Raw genomic sequence first — 20,590 nt, forward strand, 5'->3', positions numbered from 1 at the left:
GAGACTCGAAAAATTCTAAGTATTTCATGTGCGTGATTTGATTAACATTATTGTCATATGCATTAAAAGGTCCTCATGGGAGTACCCCATGAGTCAATCCATAGGAATTTTACACGTAGGAAATTTGAGAAATATCTTTCATGACTAGAATCGAAAAGATGATGCGAAATCTGGAAAATTCGAAGAACACACAAACTTGCCAAGGCATGTAGGAACTAGCGTCTAGAAAACAGGGCTTGTCGCCCGTAAAAAGTTTCTGTCGCCTGGCGACAGGAGCTTTTTTGCGGCGACAGTCCCTGTAGTCTGGCGCCAAGTTCTTCCAATACCGAGCCAAGGGTCTGCCTTCTTGCTTTGACCATTTCTAGTGTTGTTGGCTCGATTTTGCTTATTGATTGAGTTATTTTCTCACTTTTCTGAACCCATATGTGTTCTACATATGGAAATAACCCTCTGGGGGTTCCTGCTTCACCTGCCCAATGGAATATCCCACTATCATGTGCAAAGTTCAGATTTGGGTACGTGTAATGTTTGTGAATCCACCAAACCATGGAGTCGAGTCCGATTTCATCTCGCACTCGCGGAATCCTGTCCATTCGCTCCAACCCTCCCGGTAGGCTTGTGTGCAATGCATATGGATTCTTAACCATGGACCTTTTTGACTTAACCCATATCCTCGAACTTTAGGGAACTAGAGCCATGGTTAGGTTGCAAACTCATCTTGTGACTATGTGAACTACTTGTGCACCCTTGCTTGTATATATTATATATGTGTTAACCGTTTGTTTGACTTGTGTTAAAAACTAAATAAATTGACTAATGACTAAAAGGACTTTGTCTAATTAATTAATTTTGAATTAATTCAAGGCTAATAAATCAATCAATTCGACTTAGTACGACTTTAGGCATGTCCATTTAGAGTAAAATTACTGGAAACAGTCCAGATTAATGTTCCAGCAATGGCACAGGAATTTGGACTGTGGCGCTGCAGTTTAGTGTCTGTCGCCTGGCGACAGTTTTGTCGTCTGGCGACAGGCTCTAAACAGTGGCGACAGTCCTGTTGTTTTAGCGACAGTCCAGTTTTCTTGCTCGAGTCATCACGACGAGTCTAATTCACAGTCTACTAATCAGTTTATCATTTTATTAATGGTTCAAACCATGTTTAAGTCTTTAATTGAGTTTAGGCACTTAAAGTCCAATGGTCATACACTAAGAGTCAAAGACTTTGTTTAATTAATTAATTTATTAATTTGAACTAAAAAAAAGGCCTAAAGTCGAGTCATAGTTCCTTTTAGTCAACCCGGATTTTTATTCCCGTATACTGCACATGCGTCAACTTGTTTTGGTCATAGCCAGAGTTCTAGGAAGAACCACGAGTCGTATAACCTATGGATCTGTAGCCCCGAGTTTTATCTTTAATTTGGCGTTGGTTTCGTCCCAATCAGAATCACAGATTAAAAGTTATGACTAAAATACCACAGCCTGTCCAGTTTAATGCACATACGTGAAGTCTTAATTTAGTCTTTGCTTAAGTCTAGTCACATAGTCTAGCCACATGGTCATGACACAAGTCTTAACATGTCACCTAAACTCACTAGTCTTAGCACACACTTTGTACATGTCGCCGTGACCATGTCTTAGGTCCATGCATGAGTCGATTTTTCTGTCATTTGAGTGGGGGTCCATTCTATTCCTATTTCTTCAATATTTCTTCATCTACATCATCTTCCTACTCTCTACATACTTTCTACACACATACCATTCCCTTCATTCTTTCATGATCTCTTCCCATCTATGCATGTTGAATCGAGTTCGAGTCATGTGATTGACAATAAAAATAATAAAAAAAGGAGTAATGATGAGACAAAAGACAAGGCAAGCTTCTCACTAAGATTTCATGCTTTATTTTTCTTTTTTCAAACTTTTCCCCAATAAGTCTAGCATAGGCACCTTTTGTTTACCTTAGATTTATTACATAGGTTTTATTTTTTATTTTTTTCCCCTTTAATAAAATGAGCATTTTAATTTCTTGCATATGATCATTGCATTATTAAAAAAAAAAAAAAAAAAAAAAAAAAAAACGCCGAATTAAGCACAAGGTATACCAATGATTTAAGGCACCCCTTGTAGCCATATCATATCTCTCACCCTTTAAATATATAATCCTTTTCTTGATAAACCACTTTGAGCCTCGTCTAACGATAGACCTTTCTTTTTTCAACCCACATCTACTAACCTTGGGATGGGATGGTGTGTAACTTATGCAAGTTCCAAATATGAAAGCTTGAGTGATTTCAAAAGAGTAAAATAAAAATAAAAAAATATAATAAAAGTGTACAAAAGGGCAAGTGTTCCAATGTCTTGGATATAAAAATATCTTTGATAAGAACATGTCTCAGATTGCGTTTCTTATCGAGTGCTCGGTACCGTGCCTGAGAAACATGAATGCCAAGTGAGTGATAGACCGCATGGTCGAGATTGCCCACACTTATAAAAAAAAAATGCGAATATAAAAAAAAAATGAAGCGAAAAAGAAGAGCAAACAAAAAAGAAAAAAAAGCTCAAAAGAGAGAAAACCTCAAGCATAAAAATAAAAAAAGATTCAAAAGCAAGGTTGCACACCTTGGGGGCTTATCTAGGGTCTTGAGCCTTTATCCCCTTCTTCTCTAACCTTTAGCCTAACCACGTTACAACCCTTAAAAGACCTTTTTGAGGTATACATACACTTGTGCGAGGTTCGGCTAGAGCTACGTTTGGCCTGATTCCTAACGGATACGTAGGCAACCTCATATTGAGGTGCGGCCATAATAAAAATGCATTCATTTTCACATTCACACACTTATAATATATTATAATATATTATAATATATTATAGTATATCATTGGAAAGATAATTTCAAGATCTATCCAACCATATAAAATTTGGATAAAAAATATGAGGCACGAAAATAATATCTGACTATCTTTGAACATCTTTAAATCCGAATAGAATTAGGAAAGTTTTAAAAAAGGAAAGTTTTATTTAAATTCAAATTCCTTGATCTTATCTTTTCAAAAAAGGATAATTAAGATATTTTAGAAACTTATAGAAGATTCTAATCAATCCTAATTAGTTTAGGAATAGGATTAAACCTTTGGACCCTCCTCATGATCATTGGGTCGTAGGTAAAATCCGGTTTGGGCCCAGTTTAGTATTTTGGCCATAACTTCCTCATTATTCATCGAAATTGGGCTTATAATATATCGTTGGAAAGGTCTTTTAAAGCCCCATCCAACTACACAATTATTGGACCCTTATCATGGACCAAAATAAACTGAATTGGACGTTTTCAAATAAATAAAGTCATTTTCAAAAACAGAGAGAAAAGAATTTAATTAGAACTAAACCGCAACACTTGGCTTTCAAATCACTTTCACCTAATTCGATAATAACACAACGTGCAAGGCATTCATCACTGGGTTTGGTTTTGGGGAGACACAAATGGGTGTCTACAGAAGCCCCCACTTTGACTGAGTTTGAAGAAACTTATGTTTCAAAAAAACGAGAGTCAAAGTATCGATAGGGACGGAGAATGATTCAGAACGTTCTGCGATTCCAAATCATTCTTATAACGCCGATACCTGCAAACCAATCATTAGTTAAACAGATAAGAGAGTTAAGAAACGCGTATCTTGCACCGTCGAGCACACGTCTCTGAACGTAACCGTTTTACTGTTGTTTGTGATAACCTCCACAATATCTCGTGAACGCCATCCTTGAAGATAACCATATGTCGTCGCCTTCAATATTCTTGGTGACAATCCTCCACAGTATTTCGGGAACATCGTCGAAAATAACTTTATGCCGTCATCTTCAGGGTTGTGGCCGTACGTCGCCACGACAGTGTATCGCCATTATAGACAATCTCTTCTTTACCTTGAGGGACCGTCGAAGGTGACCTTGCTTCGCCATCTTCAAAATTTGTGACAACTCTCCACATCCTAGGGAACGCTGTCTATCATTGCTGCTACATCTCGAGCTTTACCTTAAATCATGTGACAACTTTCACAATCTTAGCGAATGTCGTCGAAGATCGCCTTATCACGAACCGCTCTTCTCAAATATAGGTGACAACTTCCACAATCTTAGCGAATGTCGTCGAAGACCGCCTCATCACGAACCGCTCTTCTCAAATCTAGGTGACAACCTCCACAATCTTAGCGAATGTTGTCGAAGACCGCCTCATCACGAACCGCTCTTCTCAAATCTAGGTGACAACCTCCACAATCTTAGCGAATGTTGTCGAAGACCGCCCATCTCGTGCTATCTTCTCAAATCTTGATGACAACTTCCACAATCTTAGCGGGCGTTGTCGAAGATTGCCCATCTCGTGCTATCTTCTCAAATCTTGATGACAACTTCCACAATCTTAGCGGGTGTTGTCGAAGATTGCCCATCTCGTGCTATCTTCTCAAATCAAGTGATAACCTTCACAATCTTAGCGAAAGCTATCAAAGAACGCTTCATCTTGAATCGTTCTTCTCAAATCTAATAATAACCTCCCCAATCATAGTGAAAGCTATTGAAGGTCGCTTCATCTCAAACCGTCCTTCTTAAATCCAAGCAATAGACTTTTTTTAATCTTAAAGCCCCCTGTTGAAGGCTTCGTCATCTCGAATCTTCAAATCTTCTTCCATCCTAGGAATTGAAATCGTTGTGAACCGTTACTTTGGTGCTTGCGATGAGCCAATGCTTAGGCGCTTTAAGCTAAGTGAGACGATCTTTTGTCAGGCCGATCACTTATTGTTGATTGTAATCGAGCCGATTACTAAATCATGTCAAATTGCTTATAGGGGCTAACTGGCGTACCAAGGAACCCGAAATTTCTGTAAAAGGTCCATATGACCACATCATGAAGCCACGTGGCCTGTCGCCGCACCAGCGCAAGCCAAAAACTTCTGTCGCCGCGATATCGTTCTGAACTTTCAATTTGGTCGTTTCCTTACAACCAAATCTGCTCAAATCTTTTGCAAATCAAGGCTCTTCATCTCCATATAATTTTGCTCAAACTTCTCTCATCTTGAAAGAATCTCATATATCTATACTCGCGGTTTTTTGAAAAAATCCGGAAACATTCTTGCTCGCTGGAATGTACCTGCATCTATATTTATGACTATAGGACTTTGCTCATCTTTTATTTTATTATATTAGGGTTGACCTAAGGCTTAGTGTTTCTTGACTCATTGACTTGTCATGACTCGACTCAAAGCGTTTGACACATGTGTTAGACTCCACTCGATGTGATATGACACAACATGACTCAATGTACATGACTCGTGTGTAAAGTGCGACTTGAAAATGCAAAAAAGCAAAAATTTTCCGTCATTTTTGTGGAGGGTACCAACTTTCTCCCGAAAAAGAAAGACGTGAAAAAGAATCGAAGTGTTTGATGGTGCATGTTGAATGAGCTTAATCAAGTATATGCATTTGATACTATCCCTCAAGGTGCAAGGATTAATTCATCCTAAACTATCTTAGTTGACTCGATTATGAAAGTATTTAGGTAACTTAGGCATGGAGGCTAAGTACTTCATACTTCTTGATACAATGATGATTATAAGTGATGAGTGATGTTGATATGACAAAGCATGCTTCAACGTTATGCTAAGACTTCATGACAAAAGGTTCCTAATTGGAAGTCTATTTAGTCATGTATCTGTGATGTGTGTGAAAGTAACACTAAAGTTAGGCTACAAAGGCTAAGTGTATGGAAAAGTATTATTTGATAAGAGTCAAATAATGATGACTTTTAGGCTAGATAGGCTAATGATGTAAGGATCAAGCCCCCAAGTCTAGCTCTAAGTAAATAGGGATGAGCATTGGAAATCCCTTGATATGATCATGGTGTAAGTGTGTGAATGTGAAAATGAATGCATTTTTATTATGGCCGCACCTCAATATGAGGTTGCCTACGTATCCTTTAGGAATCAGGCCAAACGTAGCTCTAGCCGAACCTCGCACAAGTGTATGTATACCTCAAAAAGGTCTTTTAAGGGTTGTAACGTGGTTAGGCTAAAGGTTAGAGAAGAAGGGGATAAAGGCTCAAGACCCTAGATAAGCCCCCAAGGTGTGCAACCTTGCTTTTGAATCTTTTTTTATTTTTATGCTTGAGGTTTTCTCTCTTTTGAGCTTTTTTTCTTTTTTGTTTGCTCTTCTTTTTCGCATCATTTTTTTTTTATATTCGCATTTTTTTTTTATAAGTGTGGGCAATCTCGACCATGCGGTCTATCACTCACTTGTCATTCATGTTTCTCAGGCACGGTACCGAGCACTCGATAAGAAACGCAATCTGAGACATGTTCTTATCAAAGATATTTTTATATCCAAGACATTGGAACACTTGCCCTTTTGTACACTTTTATTCATTTTTGCTTATTTTTATTTTATTTTTTTGAGATCACTCAAGCTTTCATATTTGGAACTTGCATAAGTTACACACCATCCCATCCCAAGGTTAAGTAGATGTGGGTTGAAGAAAAAAGAGGTCTATCGTTAGACGAGGCTCAAAGTGGTTTATCAAGAAAGGGATTATATATTTGAAGGGTAAGAGATGTGATATGGCTACAAGGGGTGCCTCAAATCATTGGTATACCTTGTGCTTAATTCGGCGATTTTTTTTATTATTATTTTTTTTTTAATAATGCAATGATCATATGCAAGAAATTAAAATGCTCATTTTATTAAAAGGGAAAAAAAAGTAAATAAAAAAAACTATGTAATAAATCTAAGGTAGACAAAGGGTGCCTATGCTAGACTTATTGGGGAAAAGAATAAAAAAAGAAATAGAAAAAAGATGTCACGAAATCTTTCTCTTGTCTTGTGCTTTATCATCACTCGGTCTTCTTGCCGACTGGAGGTATAGGAAGCTTGTTATTGTCGATCAAATATTGGATGGCCTCCTTTAGCTTCCAACAGCTCTCAGTAGTATGACCCCTACCTTGATGGTATTTACAATGTGCATCCGGATTCCAACTAGGCAATCTCTTTTCAGGTGCGGGATCTTGAATAGGTCCAATGGGAGTAATGAGCCCCTTAGTATGGAGTCGATCGAAGGCAACATCATAGCTCATCCCAATAGGAGTGAATTCTTTCCTTAATTCTTTCTTAGATTCTTGTTTATTCATGGCTAAGACTTCATTGAGGTCAAAGGTACTAACATTGTTACTAGAGTGGGTGTTTTCAGAAGAAGAAGGATTTTCGTTCTTCTTTCCTTTCCAGCCACTTTGGTTACTATTGTTAGTAGCTTTTTGTTTTGCAAGGTCATCTTCAATCTCAATGCCTATGTCGTAGACTGCCTTGAAAGTGTTCAAGTTGTGTTGATATCTCAAATGCTTCGAATACTTCTCTTGTAAATTTTTGATAAATAACCTCACGGCCTCTTTCTCAGTAGGGACTTCAATCATTTTTGCAGTAGTTTCCCTCCATTTATTAAAGAAGGAGGTGAAACTTTCATTTTCTTTTTGTCTTAGCATCTCAAGCTGTCTATGGTCGGTTTCAATTTGTATATTGCATTTATACCTTTCAATGAAAGCACTTACAATAGATTCCCAACTAGAGGTCTTTTCTTTATCAAGTGAAAAGTACCACTGTTGACATACAGCTTCTAAGGATAATGAAAATACAGAATGAAATGCTTTTCTATCTATCCCCTTAATACTCATTACAGTTTCAAAAGCGCTTAAATGAAAATAAGGATTGTCCATAGCCTTGAACTTAGGGATGTCATTGGGATTGAACTTTTGTGGGAGAAGGTCCTTATCCACCGAGACCCCTTGGGAGCTAATCTCTTGAAATCTAAAGTCGTTGGACAGTTTGCCCAAGCTTTCCTGGATTAGGTCCATTTGTTTTTGTTTTTCAGGATTACTTATTTGCAGTGATAAGTTTTGTAACATCTCAGCCAAGTTGGCTACCTGTCCCTTGACCTCATTAAGTTCTTCTTGACTAGCCATTGCCTTCTTAGCTTTCCTTTTCCTACCGATTGGTTTGTCAAAAAGTAAAACTTGAACAAAGGTGTTGTTCTTGATTAAACGCCCTTCTTTCCTTGACCAAGTACTGTAGAAAGGGAAATTAAGGATAAGTTTTATACCAATTATTTTGACTCAAGCTTTATTCAACATGCAATAGATGGGAAAAGATTATGGAAGAGTGAGAGGTATGATATGCATGGGGAAAGAATAATGGAGATGGAGAAATATGGAAGAATTAAGAATAGAATGGACCCCCAGCTCAAATGACGGAAGAACGACTCATGCATGGACCTAAGACATGGTCACGGCGACATGTACAAAGTGTGTGCTAAGACTAGTGAGTTTAGGTGACATGTTAAGACTTGTGTCATGACCATGTGGCTAGACTATGTGACTAGACTTAAGCAAAGACTAAATTAAGACTTCACGTATGTGCATTAAACTGGACAGGCTGTGGTATTTTAGTCATAACTTTTAATCTGTGATTCTGATTGGGACGAAACCAACGCCAAATTAAAGATAAAACTCGGGGCTACAGATCCATAGGTTATACGACTCGTGGTTCTTCCTAGAACTCTGGCTATGACCAAAACAAGTTGACGCATGTGCAATATACGGGAATAAAAATCCGGGTTGACTAAAAGGAACTATGACTCGACTTTAGGCCTTTTTTTTAGTTCAAATTAATAAATTAATTAATTAAACAAAGTCTTTGACTCTTAGTGTATGACCATTGGACTTTAAGTGCCTAAACTCAATTAAAGACTTAAACATGGTTTGAACCATTAATAAAATGATAAACTGATTAGTAGACTGTGAATTAGACTCGTCGTGATGACTCGAGCAAGAAAACTGGACTGTCGCTAAAACAACAGGACTGTCGCCAGGCGACAGACACTAAACTGCAGCGCCACAGTCCAAATTCCTGTGCCATTGCTGGAACATTAATCTGGACTGTTTCCAGTAATTTCACTCTAAATGGACATGCCTAAAGTCGTACTAAGTCGAATTGATTGATTTATTAGCCTTGAATTAATTCAAAATTAATTAATTAGACAAAGTCCTTTTAGTCATTAGTCAATTTATTTAGTTTTTAACACAAGTCAAACAAACGGTTAACACATATATAATATATACAAGCAAGGGTGCACAAGTAGTTCACATAGTCACAAGATGAGTTTGCAACCTAACCATGGCTCTAGTTCTCTAAAGTTCGAGGATATGGGTTAAGTCAAAAAGGTCCATGGTTAAGAATCCATATGCATTGCACACAAGCCTACCGGGAGGGTTGGAGCGAATGGACAGGATTCCGCGAGTGCGAGATGAAATCGGACTCGACTCCATGGTTTGGTGGATTCACAAACATTACACGTACCCAAATCTGAACTTTGCACATGATAGTGGGATATTCCATTGGGCAGGTGAAGCAGGAACCCCCAGAGGGTTATTTCCATATGTAGAACACATATGGGTTCAGAAAAGTGAGAAAATAACTCAATCAATAAGCAAAATCGAGCCAACAACACTAGAAATGGTCAAAGCAAGAAGGCAGACCCTTGGCTCGGTATTGGAAGAACTTGGCGCCAGACTACAGGGACTGTCGCCGCAAAAAAGCTCCTGTCGCCAGGCGACAGAAACTTTTTACGGGCGACAAGCCCTGTTTTCTAGACGCTAGTTCCTACATGCCTTGGCAAGTTTGTGTGTTCTTCGAATTTTCCAGATTTCGCATCATCTTTTCGATTCTAGTCATGAAAGATATTTCTCAAATTTCCTACGTGTAAAATTCCTATGGATTGACTCATGGGGTACTCCCATGAGGACCTTTTAATGCATATGACAATAATGTTAATCAAATCACGCACATGAAATACTTAGAATTTTTCGAGTCTCATCCGCTCATTCTAAATAATTGCCAAAATTAATAATAAATTTCAGGAATATAAATAGAAATCCTCCCCAGTGGAGTCGCCAAAAACTGTAGGGAATATTTCAAGCATTATGATAACCCCAAACTTGAACCCCACTGTGATCATACACTAAAGTACGGTGGCGTTCCAAAGGGAAAGACAAAGAGCAAAAAGAGTCGCCAACAAGTTTTAGGAACTTGTAAACCCAAAAGACAATCCAAAAGGACCATCAACTACTCCATAAGGTCTTGAACCAAACAGGGTCCGGGGATGAGGGTACGAATCCAATCTACAAAAGAAAGGACCCGCCCTATAAAATAGGCCTCTACTTTGTTCTGCTCGTATTCATGTGCGCTTTTCGAATAACATACAAATATTATATTAAACCTACCCTGTTTATCTATGTTGGTTGAATATTAATGCACAAATAAAACTATTATTGGCGATCACTTGAATTAAAATCACATTAGCCTAAACCAAATTAATAATTATCTTATTAAGCGTGATTTCAAGTACAAATTCCCTTTAACAATCATAAAAGGTGTGATCAAGCAATAACAATAGAATAAATCAAGCAACATAATAATAAACAATAATATATAACAACGATGATAATAACATGATAAGACATAATAAAGCTTGATAATAATAGCAAGATCCTAGGCATGATACTAACAAGATTAACAAACCCTAGCATGTCACTAAACAATAAAGATCAAAGCTTTAAACCTAACATGGTACTAACCTGATATTAGAAAAAAGTAAAGGCACCCTAAACATGATTCTAGAAAGCATTAAATAACATCCTAACATGATACTAGAAAGCATTAAAAGCATCCTAACATGATACTAGGAATCATAAACAATAATAAGCATGCAATCTACATTGTGAAAGAAATAGGAAGTAAGCTAATCTACTTACTTTGAAGCCTCGTACCTCTTTCTAATAACAAAATACACAAGTTAGTAAACTTCAATGAAAATAATAAAGAATAATTAAAGAATCAAATTAAAATCAAATTAAATAAAGTTTAGACTAGTTTTGGACCAAACCCTCAGAAAATATCAAACCTTGCACGTCTAGGGCGAAGGCAACTTCGAACTTGGCTAAGAGACTCTAAGTCTTGTGAATGCGGAATATTGTATTTGAAAAAAGGTTGTTTAGAAAGAAAAGAATTAAGTAATTCTTGAGAGGGAATAGAGAGAATTGAGAAAGAGTTGATGATTGTGAATTATTTCTGAAAACAGGAATTCGGACCCTATTTATAAGAAAAATAGTCCGGAAAAACATAGAATTTGATAAGGAATAAAACTCCACTCTGTCGCTAACAAACCGACCTTGTCGCCAGATTTTTATCTTGTCGCCAGGCGACAGAGTCTGTCGCGAGGCGACAAGCCTGTCGTTTGGCGACAGAGACAGTTTTTGCGGATTTTGTTTTTATCATATCTTTTGATCTAGAAGTCCAAATAAGTCATATAATATGTCGTTGGAAAGCTCTTGAAGTCTACTTTTTAATGCAATTAGAATCAGATTAAAATATTTTGTAGATAAAAAGATATGGACGAAATAGTGAAAGGGTGTCAGTTTTGGATAGAGTTTCGTATATCTTTAATATCTTTTTCGTTATAGCTCGGATTTAATATTATAATATATCATTGGAAAGATAATTTCAAGATCTATCCAACCATATAAAATTTGGATAAAAAATATGAGGCACGAAAATAATATCTGACTATCTTTGAACATCTTTAAATCCGAATAGAATTAGGAAAGTTTTAAAAAAGGAAAGTTTTATTTAAATTCAAATTCCTTGATCTTATCTTTTCAAAAAAAGGATAATTAAGATATTTTAGAAACTTATAGAAGATTCTAATCAATCCTAATTAGTTTAGGAATAGGATTAAACCTTTGGACCCTCCTCATGATCATTGGGTCGTAGGTAAAATCCGGTTTGGGCCCAGTTTAGTATTTTGGCCATAACTTCCTCATTATTCATCGGAATTGGGCTTATAATATATCGTTGGAAAGGTCTTTTAAAGCCCCATCCAACTACACAATTATTGGACCCTTATCATGGACCAAAATAAACTGAATTGGACGTTTTCAAATAAATAAAGTCATTTTCAAAAACAGAGAGAAAAGAATTTAATTAAAACTAAACCGCAACACTTGGCTTTCAAATCACTTTCACCTAATTCGATAATAACACAACGTGCAAGGCATTCATCACTGGGTTTGGTTTTGGGGAGACACAAATGGGTGTCTACCGCTTCCTTTCTCCCATCTTGTACTTTTTCTTACCTTTCCCTTACTATTAATTTTTATAGTTTGAATATTTTAGTAAGCCCCGTCATCTATTACCCTCTTTAATAAGATTTTCTAAAGTAAACTATAACTCTTTCCTTATTTCACTATTGACATGGCTTTTAAAATGTTTTCACCCCTCCCCTTCTCGTTCTCTCTTTTTTATAAATTAGCAAATCTTATAGACATTACAGTCAATTCCTACTTACATATTCTTTCCTTTCCTGTCCCTCTCTCTCCCAGTTACCTTAAGATTACTTTATCTATTCTAACAGTTTAAAAGCAGTCCCTTAAAGTACTCCCTTATTATTCATCCTCTAGCTTTATTCCATACTATCTCACTTTTTTCGCACATTCTCTACCCTTCCCTCCTTAATCATCAGGCTTCCTTTCTTACACCCTTTCCCTTATTCCCTTTTTCATCTTCTCTACATGATTACAGCTATAATTTTTTTTTCCAAAAAAAATAAAAAAATAAAATTATAAAGTTGTAACGAGCCTCATCCAAATTAGCACCTTATTTCAATCCTTTTCTCCCCACATTGGTCTTTAATTTCATGATTATGTGAATACAATAAATATTATCTTAATTCATCATTACACAAAGTTAATGAAGCTACGAAATTCCAACAAGCTAACATTAATTTCTTGATTTGATAGTAGGAGTGAGAATTCTAAAAGCAAATGTTATAGTCCAATCACAATCAATATCTTAATCGAAACATGTTTATACCGTTCAATTTCTTGATAAAAAAAAATGAAGTTATCAATATGTGAAGACATCACAAGATTCAATTGTAACAAAACTGAAACACATCAATCATTGACAAACCATCTTTATCTAAGCTATGTAGTAGTTGAACCCACATCTTATGCACGATAGCATATTGCTTTACCAATTAAGCTAATAGCCTTCATATATATCAATTGATATGCAATTCTAAATACCCACATGCCTCAAATTACACATATTTCAAAAGATGTTAACATTAAAGTTTAAGCAATAAAGAAAATTAATTCATTATCACTTTTAAAGCAAAAAATAAGGAACTAAAGGACTCATAACTTCTAACTTAAGTTGCGAGATATAAAATATTCCAAAGTTGCGAGTAATTTGGACCGGAGGTAGTATATATTTTTATAGTCATATAATCCATCAATAATTACTTGAACTTCTTGTAGGTCGATAGCTAGTATTGTCTTGGCTAGTCGATAAGTTTGAAAGGAACAAAAGGAAAAAAAAAAAAAAAAAAAAAAAAAAAAAACATAGTTCAAGAAAAATAAAGAAATAAACAAAGTTCAATGGAGAAGGAGAACCAATACAATTAATTATCGAGATGCTAATTCTAATACAATTAATTATCAAGATGCTAATTCTAATATACAAGTATGTGCTTCAACCACAAAAGGGATGATTATCAGTGACAACAAAAACATTTTGGTAAAAAAGAATAAACAATTTAGTAAAAAAGAAAAACGGAAGAAAATTTGCTCCTAAACAATCAAAGATCAAATGCCCTCCTTAGGTACAAAGCAAAGTCTACGCAATAATAACCTTGTGAGGCTCAACCATTCACAATTCATAATAACCTAATAACCTGAGGCAAACTATATTTGCATATTAATGAAGACCTACAAAACCAGAGTTACATATACACTAAACCAACGTAATACGAACAAACACAATCAACACCTTGTTTTTAGCAAAAAAAGACCAGATTTTGGATCACACAATAATGTATCAATGACTTTAAAATGTTGGAATAGATGAATAAGGGAAGATCACATACATGTCAAATCAATCTAAAGCATCATATATATACACAATAAAGACAACTTGTGTACAAAAAAAATATGAAAATTTGTTGGGTCTATTGCTAACATAAACACAACTTGTGTTACAACATATGAAACCTGGGGAAAAACTTTAAAAGAGGAGTTGGAAATTTATCACCTGAATGTAATAGTATATATGAGACTCTCAGACAGTGACAGAACACTGATATTTCTTCTACCATGTAGATTTCCCAAAAATGTCATAGATAACTGGAGTGACCTAAAATGTCAAAGAGAAATAAGTTATAGATGCTAGAAATCATAGAAATAAATAGCAACTATCTCATGAAATTGTAAAGCCACAAAAAGAAACCTTAAGAAAATGTAGCTTGCATCCTCTTATGCACCTCGAAGTCTTCTCTGAACAACTGAACCACACACTGTATGAAAGGATCGTTATCACACATGAAACTTCCTCGAGTTCAGTATTTTCATCAATTTCCTTGGAAACTAAACCACTTGTTTTGGGCTTTTGGCCTTTCATAGTTCTGACCTCTATGTCAAAGGCAAGTTCAAAATCTGAAGCACAGGGCAATAACATATACTCCGTATTATTTATTTGCCTAGCTAATCCAATAAGCAAGATATATCCTGCAAAGGACTTGAATTGTGAGAACTGTAATTTCATAAGAATGTATAGGAACAACAAGTAAGTGACTGATAAAAAAAAATTACTTCATAATAGAACACAACAAAGTTTTTAGCACTTTTATCTTTTCTTATCTTCCTCTCTTTCTCCCTTCTTCCCTCTTATCTTCTTGATTATAGACTTGCCTTTTATAGGTACTGCATACATTTTTTTAAAAAATAACATTCTAATATTGCATTTTGTATAACTATAAGTTAATCAGATTAAGATAAATCCTAAAAAGATGGAGGGTGGTTTGTTTTATGTGATTTTATTTCAAGAATGGTCCACTTGTATAACATATATACTAAGTCTCTATGAGGTACTTTTAATTAGCCAAGCAACGCAATTATGCAATGCCTTTTTCAGTGGTAAAATAAATGAATAATCTTAATCATCTACGGAATTTACCATAATGATTGTGCCTACTTTTTAGGTATGATGCTGATAGATCTTCAGCGACACTTTTAGATTAAGTCTTTATATTCTAGAAGAACAGAAAAGAAAAGAAATTGCATCATCAATTCATTATTAGCAGAATCTATCACTTCATATTTCATATTTGCAGCAACATATGAAAGAAACATTTTAAGACATATCAATTTCATATTTTCATCATCAAGAATTTGACTATGCTCCTGCTGAAACTTTGTTTTTTAAGTTAGGTATATGTACATTTAACTTTCTCTTTCTATAAATCTCAACCTAACTTTAGCATGAAACTGAATAACTCAGAACACTATTATTGTATAGATTCCTTCAATAAACTATCAAGATATATTGAAATTACTATAAGAAATTTGACACTGTCAGTTAACGAACCACAAAGTATATCAAATCACTAACTCATATTCAAGAAAGAAAGTAGTCCATACTTTGGTTTTACAAAAACTTAGTGGTGTACCTCTAGAAAATCAGAAGGTAGGAATTGTATGAAACTCATGAAAGGGTCTCTCTGACTCTTTGTTAATTAGTGCCAAATTTTCTACCTATCTTCACATGGAATACATTTTTCATGTACGATCAGTCAATATTTGTTTCACTGTGACCTATTTACCTCATATTCATTGCTTTGTATCTATTCACCGATACTTGTCAGTTCCTGCAATGAGTTTGGTGTCCAAATGTCTCTTCAAATCTGTTTAAAAAAAAGAAAAAGAAAAAAAAAAGAGGTTCTTCACTTATTTGTGGAACCAAGATTAAGTGACACAAACAAATTCAGGAAAGATTCCACAATTCACATTCATTTATTACCAGATGCATGTTATAATGTCTTTTCTGTTAATCATATTATAAACCATATTGTTTAGCTAGGTTAAAATTTTAAACTATGGATAATGAAGGATTATTCCTGTACAGCTCCCTAGAGAACCCCAGAATTGACTCAATTATCAAATTACTTTCTTTGAAGATGCTCCAAATAATCACCCAATATACCAGATTAGGATTTCAAAATTTAGACAATTCAATCAGAAACTTTGAGCCAATAAAATAACAAAAACTCAAAAAGAGTAAAATTGGTTTACCATCAAGGTATACTTCTTTATACCCCCTCTTGTTCAATCATATCAACTGCGTGTTGCTAATAACGATGATAATTCCACCCACTTTCTATGGCCGCCCTAATAAACCAGCATTTGAAAAAAAACATAACATCAATAAACAACCAAATTGAAAGCATAAGAGAGAGAAAGAGAAGAACAAGGTGGAAAAGGAGGAGAGAGTAATTGAAGAAGGGAAAAAATACAGCAAATAAATATCTAATTATAAGGGGGAAAAAAACAAAAAGAGAGAAAGAACATATACTTCTTATTTAATCTACTCTTTTGCATCAAAAGTGTGAAACTGCTACTTTTGCAAGAAAGGTGAGTCGATCAGAAACATGGATAAAAAAAAACTACATCAAGGTTGGTTACCCCCAATGCCCTTGTATTTTTTTCTTCTTATTTGTTTAAATGTGTCATATTATCAAACAGAGAGCGTGACCAATTCCTAACAAGTTAATCACTGCAAACAATCAAAATAGGGAAAAATACACAAGGAAACACAAGAAAGATAGTGTGTAGCAAGAATTCATGAGGGAAAGTGTATCCAACATTTGCTACTATATATATGACAATTGTTTAGAGGTTCATTTCAGATGATCACCCATTTGAAGGATAAAAACATACAGCCTTGAATCCTAGCCAGGGTAATTGATTAGATTCGATGGATGCTCTTCAACTTAGTAGTGACCATTTAATATTCATACTATAAATGGTCAGAATCAACATATTAAACAATACTCAATATGAAATTAAACTAAATCTCTTCGACACGTCAAATCAGAATAATGTAGACAGATTTTTAGTAAGTTTCATTTTCAAGTCCACAAAAAGAATCAAAATCAAGACCACCTCAAAGATCTCAATTTGATTGTAATAAACTCCCAGTCCAAATTCTAGGGTATAGCTTGAACACTTTACTAACATCAATTAATTGAACATGTAAACAAGAGTAATGCATAAAGGAGGGGACTGAAGTTTGGGTGTTTTATAAACCAGGGGACTCAAGTTTCAATTGTCACAGGGGACTCAGTCCAAATTCCCGGCCAAGCTAACCTGCATCATTTAGTTACCAATTTATTTATTATTTATTTTTTTAATTCCAACTTTACCAACAAAGTATTCAAGTTCACATAGTACACGAATAATACTCTGTAGCAAAACCAGCAATTAAGCAGAACAATCACAAAATGAAACAGAAAATATGTACATATCTTCAACTTCCCGAAAAATGCCATATATTTTCAAGAGGTAAAAGTGAAAAACTTATGACTACTCACATGAATATATTTGGCAAAATACAAATTAGAGAGCAATCTAACCTGGGGAAGAAAAGTGTTAAGGAGGTAACAAGAGAAAGTTGGTTTGCCACTTTTCATAGCGCCGCAGATGAATACAACAGGAGGCAGCGTTCTGGTAAAACTTTTTACTTGTAGTGTATGTGTCTGATTTTACATAAGAGGTTTGATTATAAGAGATTTCATCGAATATGAGATGAAACAAATTAATCCCATTGATCAAATTCCAATACTAAAGTCCAAAAAAAACAATATTTATACTCTTATCCTTCATCTTTCATACTATATCAACTTCCCAAATCATTACATATTAACTCTATAATCATTCGAAATATTACAAACTTTGGCAAAAATTTGTAAACTTTTGTTCTGCAATTAAAACAAATGAATTGATCATTTGATCCTACTAAATACCAATTTCACCCAACTATCAAAAACTTTTTGTTCTGCAATTAAAACAAATGAATTGATCGTTTGATCCTACTAAATACCAATTTCACCCAACTATCAAATTCAATATAGCATCTTTACAACTGACCAAATTAAATATACTTAGATAAGCACTAATCTTAATATAAAGAAATACATCAAGTTAATCACGACTAAGAGCTAGGTTATGAGTTAAAATAAAAAATAAAAAAAAAATCAAATTATGACATACCTCGCAAGCTGCTTCAATGGAGGGGATAGCTTAGAAGTTCCTTCAATGGAGGATCGGAAAGATTCACCACCGCCCTCGGGTAAGTGAGAAAGCATATGGCAGAAAGAAAGAAAAAGGAGAGATGGAGTGAGAAAGATATGTTAAAGGAGAGAGAAATCAAAAGGTAGAATTGAACGGTTGAGCAGGAAAAGGGGAAAAAGCAACTGAAGTTGAAGACCAAGTCAATTAACAAGGAAAATAAGAAAACGGAAAATAAAAAAAGCAAGGGTATAATCGTCACTACACTGTAGATTTGAAATAGTAACACAACTTTTGGTTTTTAAAAGGGTAGAGATTATTACTGTATGAATTAAACAAAAAAGAACAAAGAGAGTACGTTATATAAAATAAAAAGCCGTAAAAACATGTAAGATGTAACATGTGGTAGCAGCTCTCTGGTGCCCTGGTGATAGATGACCTAGATGTCGATCTAAAGCAATAACATTGTAACATGGTCAACTTTTGGAATTCTTTAATAAAGTTTTTTTTTTTTTTTTTTAATTTGTTTTAATTATTATTTATTTATTTATTTATTCTGAGAAGGGGAGGGGGGTGGATTTGTTTAGGGTTATTATTACCTATTTTGTACTTTCAACCGATGAGTAATTCATATTTTTTCTTGGAATAAGAATGAAGGGTAAAGCTCAAATATGAAAATAAGAAATTAGATAACCGGAAATGACCAAAATACTCCGTGTTGTATGATGCTCATACAGCACGGGTATGACCAAAATTGACTCTCAAACAAGCTTTCAGTAGAAAAATAAGTACTGAATTTTCCTTTAAAACAAATGCTCTTCTGAATACAAATTGGTAATACTGTTTCCTATTATGTGCAACATAGAATATTTTATGTCTCACAACAATACCCCTTTGTTGCACATAATAAGAAACGAGGTACGTAGTATGTTTGTTGGGAGTTGCACCCAGTTAATTCCCCAAATAAACAAAATGGGGGTATAACAGTCTTTTCAAGTACCATTGGAGGGGTACATGCGTCTTTTCATGTAATATTTGAGTGGTATATGTGTAATTTCCTCACCAAACAGTAAATGCAAGTTGCAAACAGTAATTGGACAGCTCACCAAAAGTACTGAATAAATGACCACTTTTTTCAATATATTTACAGATGAAATGCCACCAAATTAATAAAAATTCATTTATCCAGCAAATAAACTTGCCCGTTTTGTTGGTGGTGGTTTGAATTAGTTTCCCCAAGGCAGCCTAAACAATACATTTTATTTACCATGGTTAACTAATAAAATTCTCAGTAATGTTATCTTGTACAAAAACTATGAATAAAAGGTTGTTTAAAAGATTTTTAATTTTTTTTTTGGACAGTGAGAACTAAGAAAAGAAACAAACAAACAAGAAAGACCAACAAAGGTAATCACGACACCTAGCCTTCCCAGCTAACCAATGTGCCGGTGAGACCCAAAGTCTAGGCACCTTCTCAATCCTGCAAGCCTCGAACGAACCTAATAATGCGTGAAGATCCCGCAGTAACCACGTCAAAGAAACATCCGCCCGACGTTTCTTAGCAAGAAGAAGACACATGTTGGCGCAGTCCGTGTAAAGTAGAATCCTACGATAACCTCTCCTGGTCGCATTTCGTAGCCCCTAATAGCAAGCCAATAACTCTGCATGAATGGCCGAGGAAGCACAAGTAGCACGAGCCCCCCCACCACAGACAAGAGGGGATTCTGGGGGTCAGAAAACCCACCCAACACCAGCTGCATTATCCTTAGTCGACCAAGCACCATCAAGGATTAGACAAATCTGAAGAGGAGCCGAAGAATCCCCAACTAGCCAGTGCGAGGAAATAGGAGGAACAGAAGAACATCGAGGGGCAGTGAGTGTGGTGGAAATAAGAAGGTCTTAAGCCGAATGGCATCTGGCCTCCCAATAAGAAGCAAGACCCAAGATGTTCGTAGGAGTCACATCTTACTGACTAAACCGGAAATTATTTCGTGAGAGCCAAATTGCCCATAAGATTTCTAAAATTTGTTTGCTAATAAATGTGAGTGCAAACACGTAGGGCAACTAACGAGTGAGTAATTTAATTTGCAAAATGTGAAAAAGAATTGATATTGGATGATGTTTTAGGAGTAGAGTAAGGTTTTAAAAGAAGTTTAGGATTAAAAGTGAGGTTAAAGAATCTTGAGAAATGTTTGAGATTATAATTCCTTCTCTCTCTCTCCTTTTTTTTTTTTTTTGAGGAAAAGATTATAATTTCTTCTTGTTTCATTCAAATCTTCCCTATACCTTCAATAGATGTATTCAACTTATACTTATGATGTGAATCATGAGATTAAATAATTGACTAATTAATCATACATTTGAGTGCGTATTAAATGCAACATTATGA

The 20,590-nt window shown here is 35.1% G+C and overlaps 1 protein-coding gene across 4 annotated transcripts; it reads right to left on the minus strand.

The window, feature by feature from the left end:
- Positions 1 to 2,289: 2,289 nt before the first annotated feature.
- LOC145567334 (uncharacterized) lies at positions 2,290 to 18,373 on the minus strand. Of its 4 annotated transcripts, none has more exons than XR_014095557.1 (7): positions 18,184 to 18,373; positions 17,547 to 17,669; positions 16,207 to 16,302; positions 15,738 to 15,818; positions 14,366 to 14,643; positions 10,834 to 14,272; positions 2,290 to 2,429 (listed from the first exon to the last, which is right to left on the minus strand). XR_014095557.1 is itself a non-coding variant. In XM_081626595.1 (7 exons), the coding sequence occupies exon 7, from the start codon at positions 7,984 to 7,986 to the stop codon at positions 6,868 to 6,870; it is 1,119 nt and encodes a 372-aa protein (XP_081482721.1). In that variant the 5' UTR covers positions 7,987 to 8,089; positions 10,834 to 14,272; positions 14,366 to 14,571; positions 15,738 to 15,818; positions 16,207 to 16,302; positions 17,547 to 17,669; positions 18,184 to 18,373; the 3' UTR covers positions 6,650 to 6,867. The 4 variants fall into 4 exon arrangements, 3 of the variants coding, with proteins under 3 accessions (XP_081482721.1, XP_081482720.1, XP_081482722.1); XM_081626595.1 differs by lacking the exon at positions 2,290 to 2,429 and adding an exon at positions 6,650 to 8,089 and having other exon boundaries at positions 14,366 to 14,571; XM_081626594.1 differs by lacking the exon at positions 2,290 to 2,429 and adding an exon at positions 6,650 to 8,089.
- Between the last annotated feature and the right edge of the window lie 2,217 nt (positions 18,374 to 20,590).

This window comes from Chenopodium album, chromosome 11 (assembly GCF_948465745.1).
Source record: "Chenopodium album chromosome 11, dcCheAlbu1.1, whole genome shotgun sequence".
Lineage (NCBI taxonomy): Eukaryota > Viridiplantae > Streptophyta > Magnoliopsida > Caryophyllales > Amaranthaceae > Chenopodium > Chenopodium album.

Coding starts and splice junctions, on each gene's coding strand:
- LOC145567334 (XM_081626596.1), bottom strand. CDS start 7,986: ATGGCTAGTCAAGAAGAACTTAATGAGGTCAAGGGACAGGTAGCCAAC.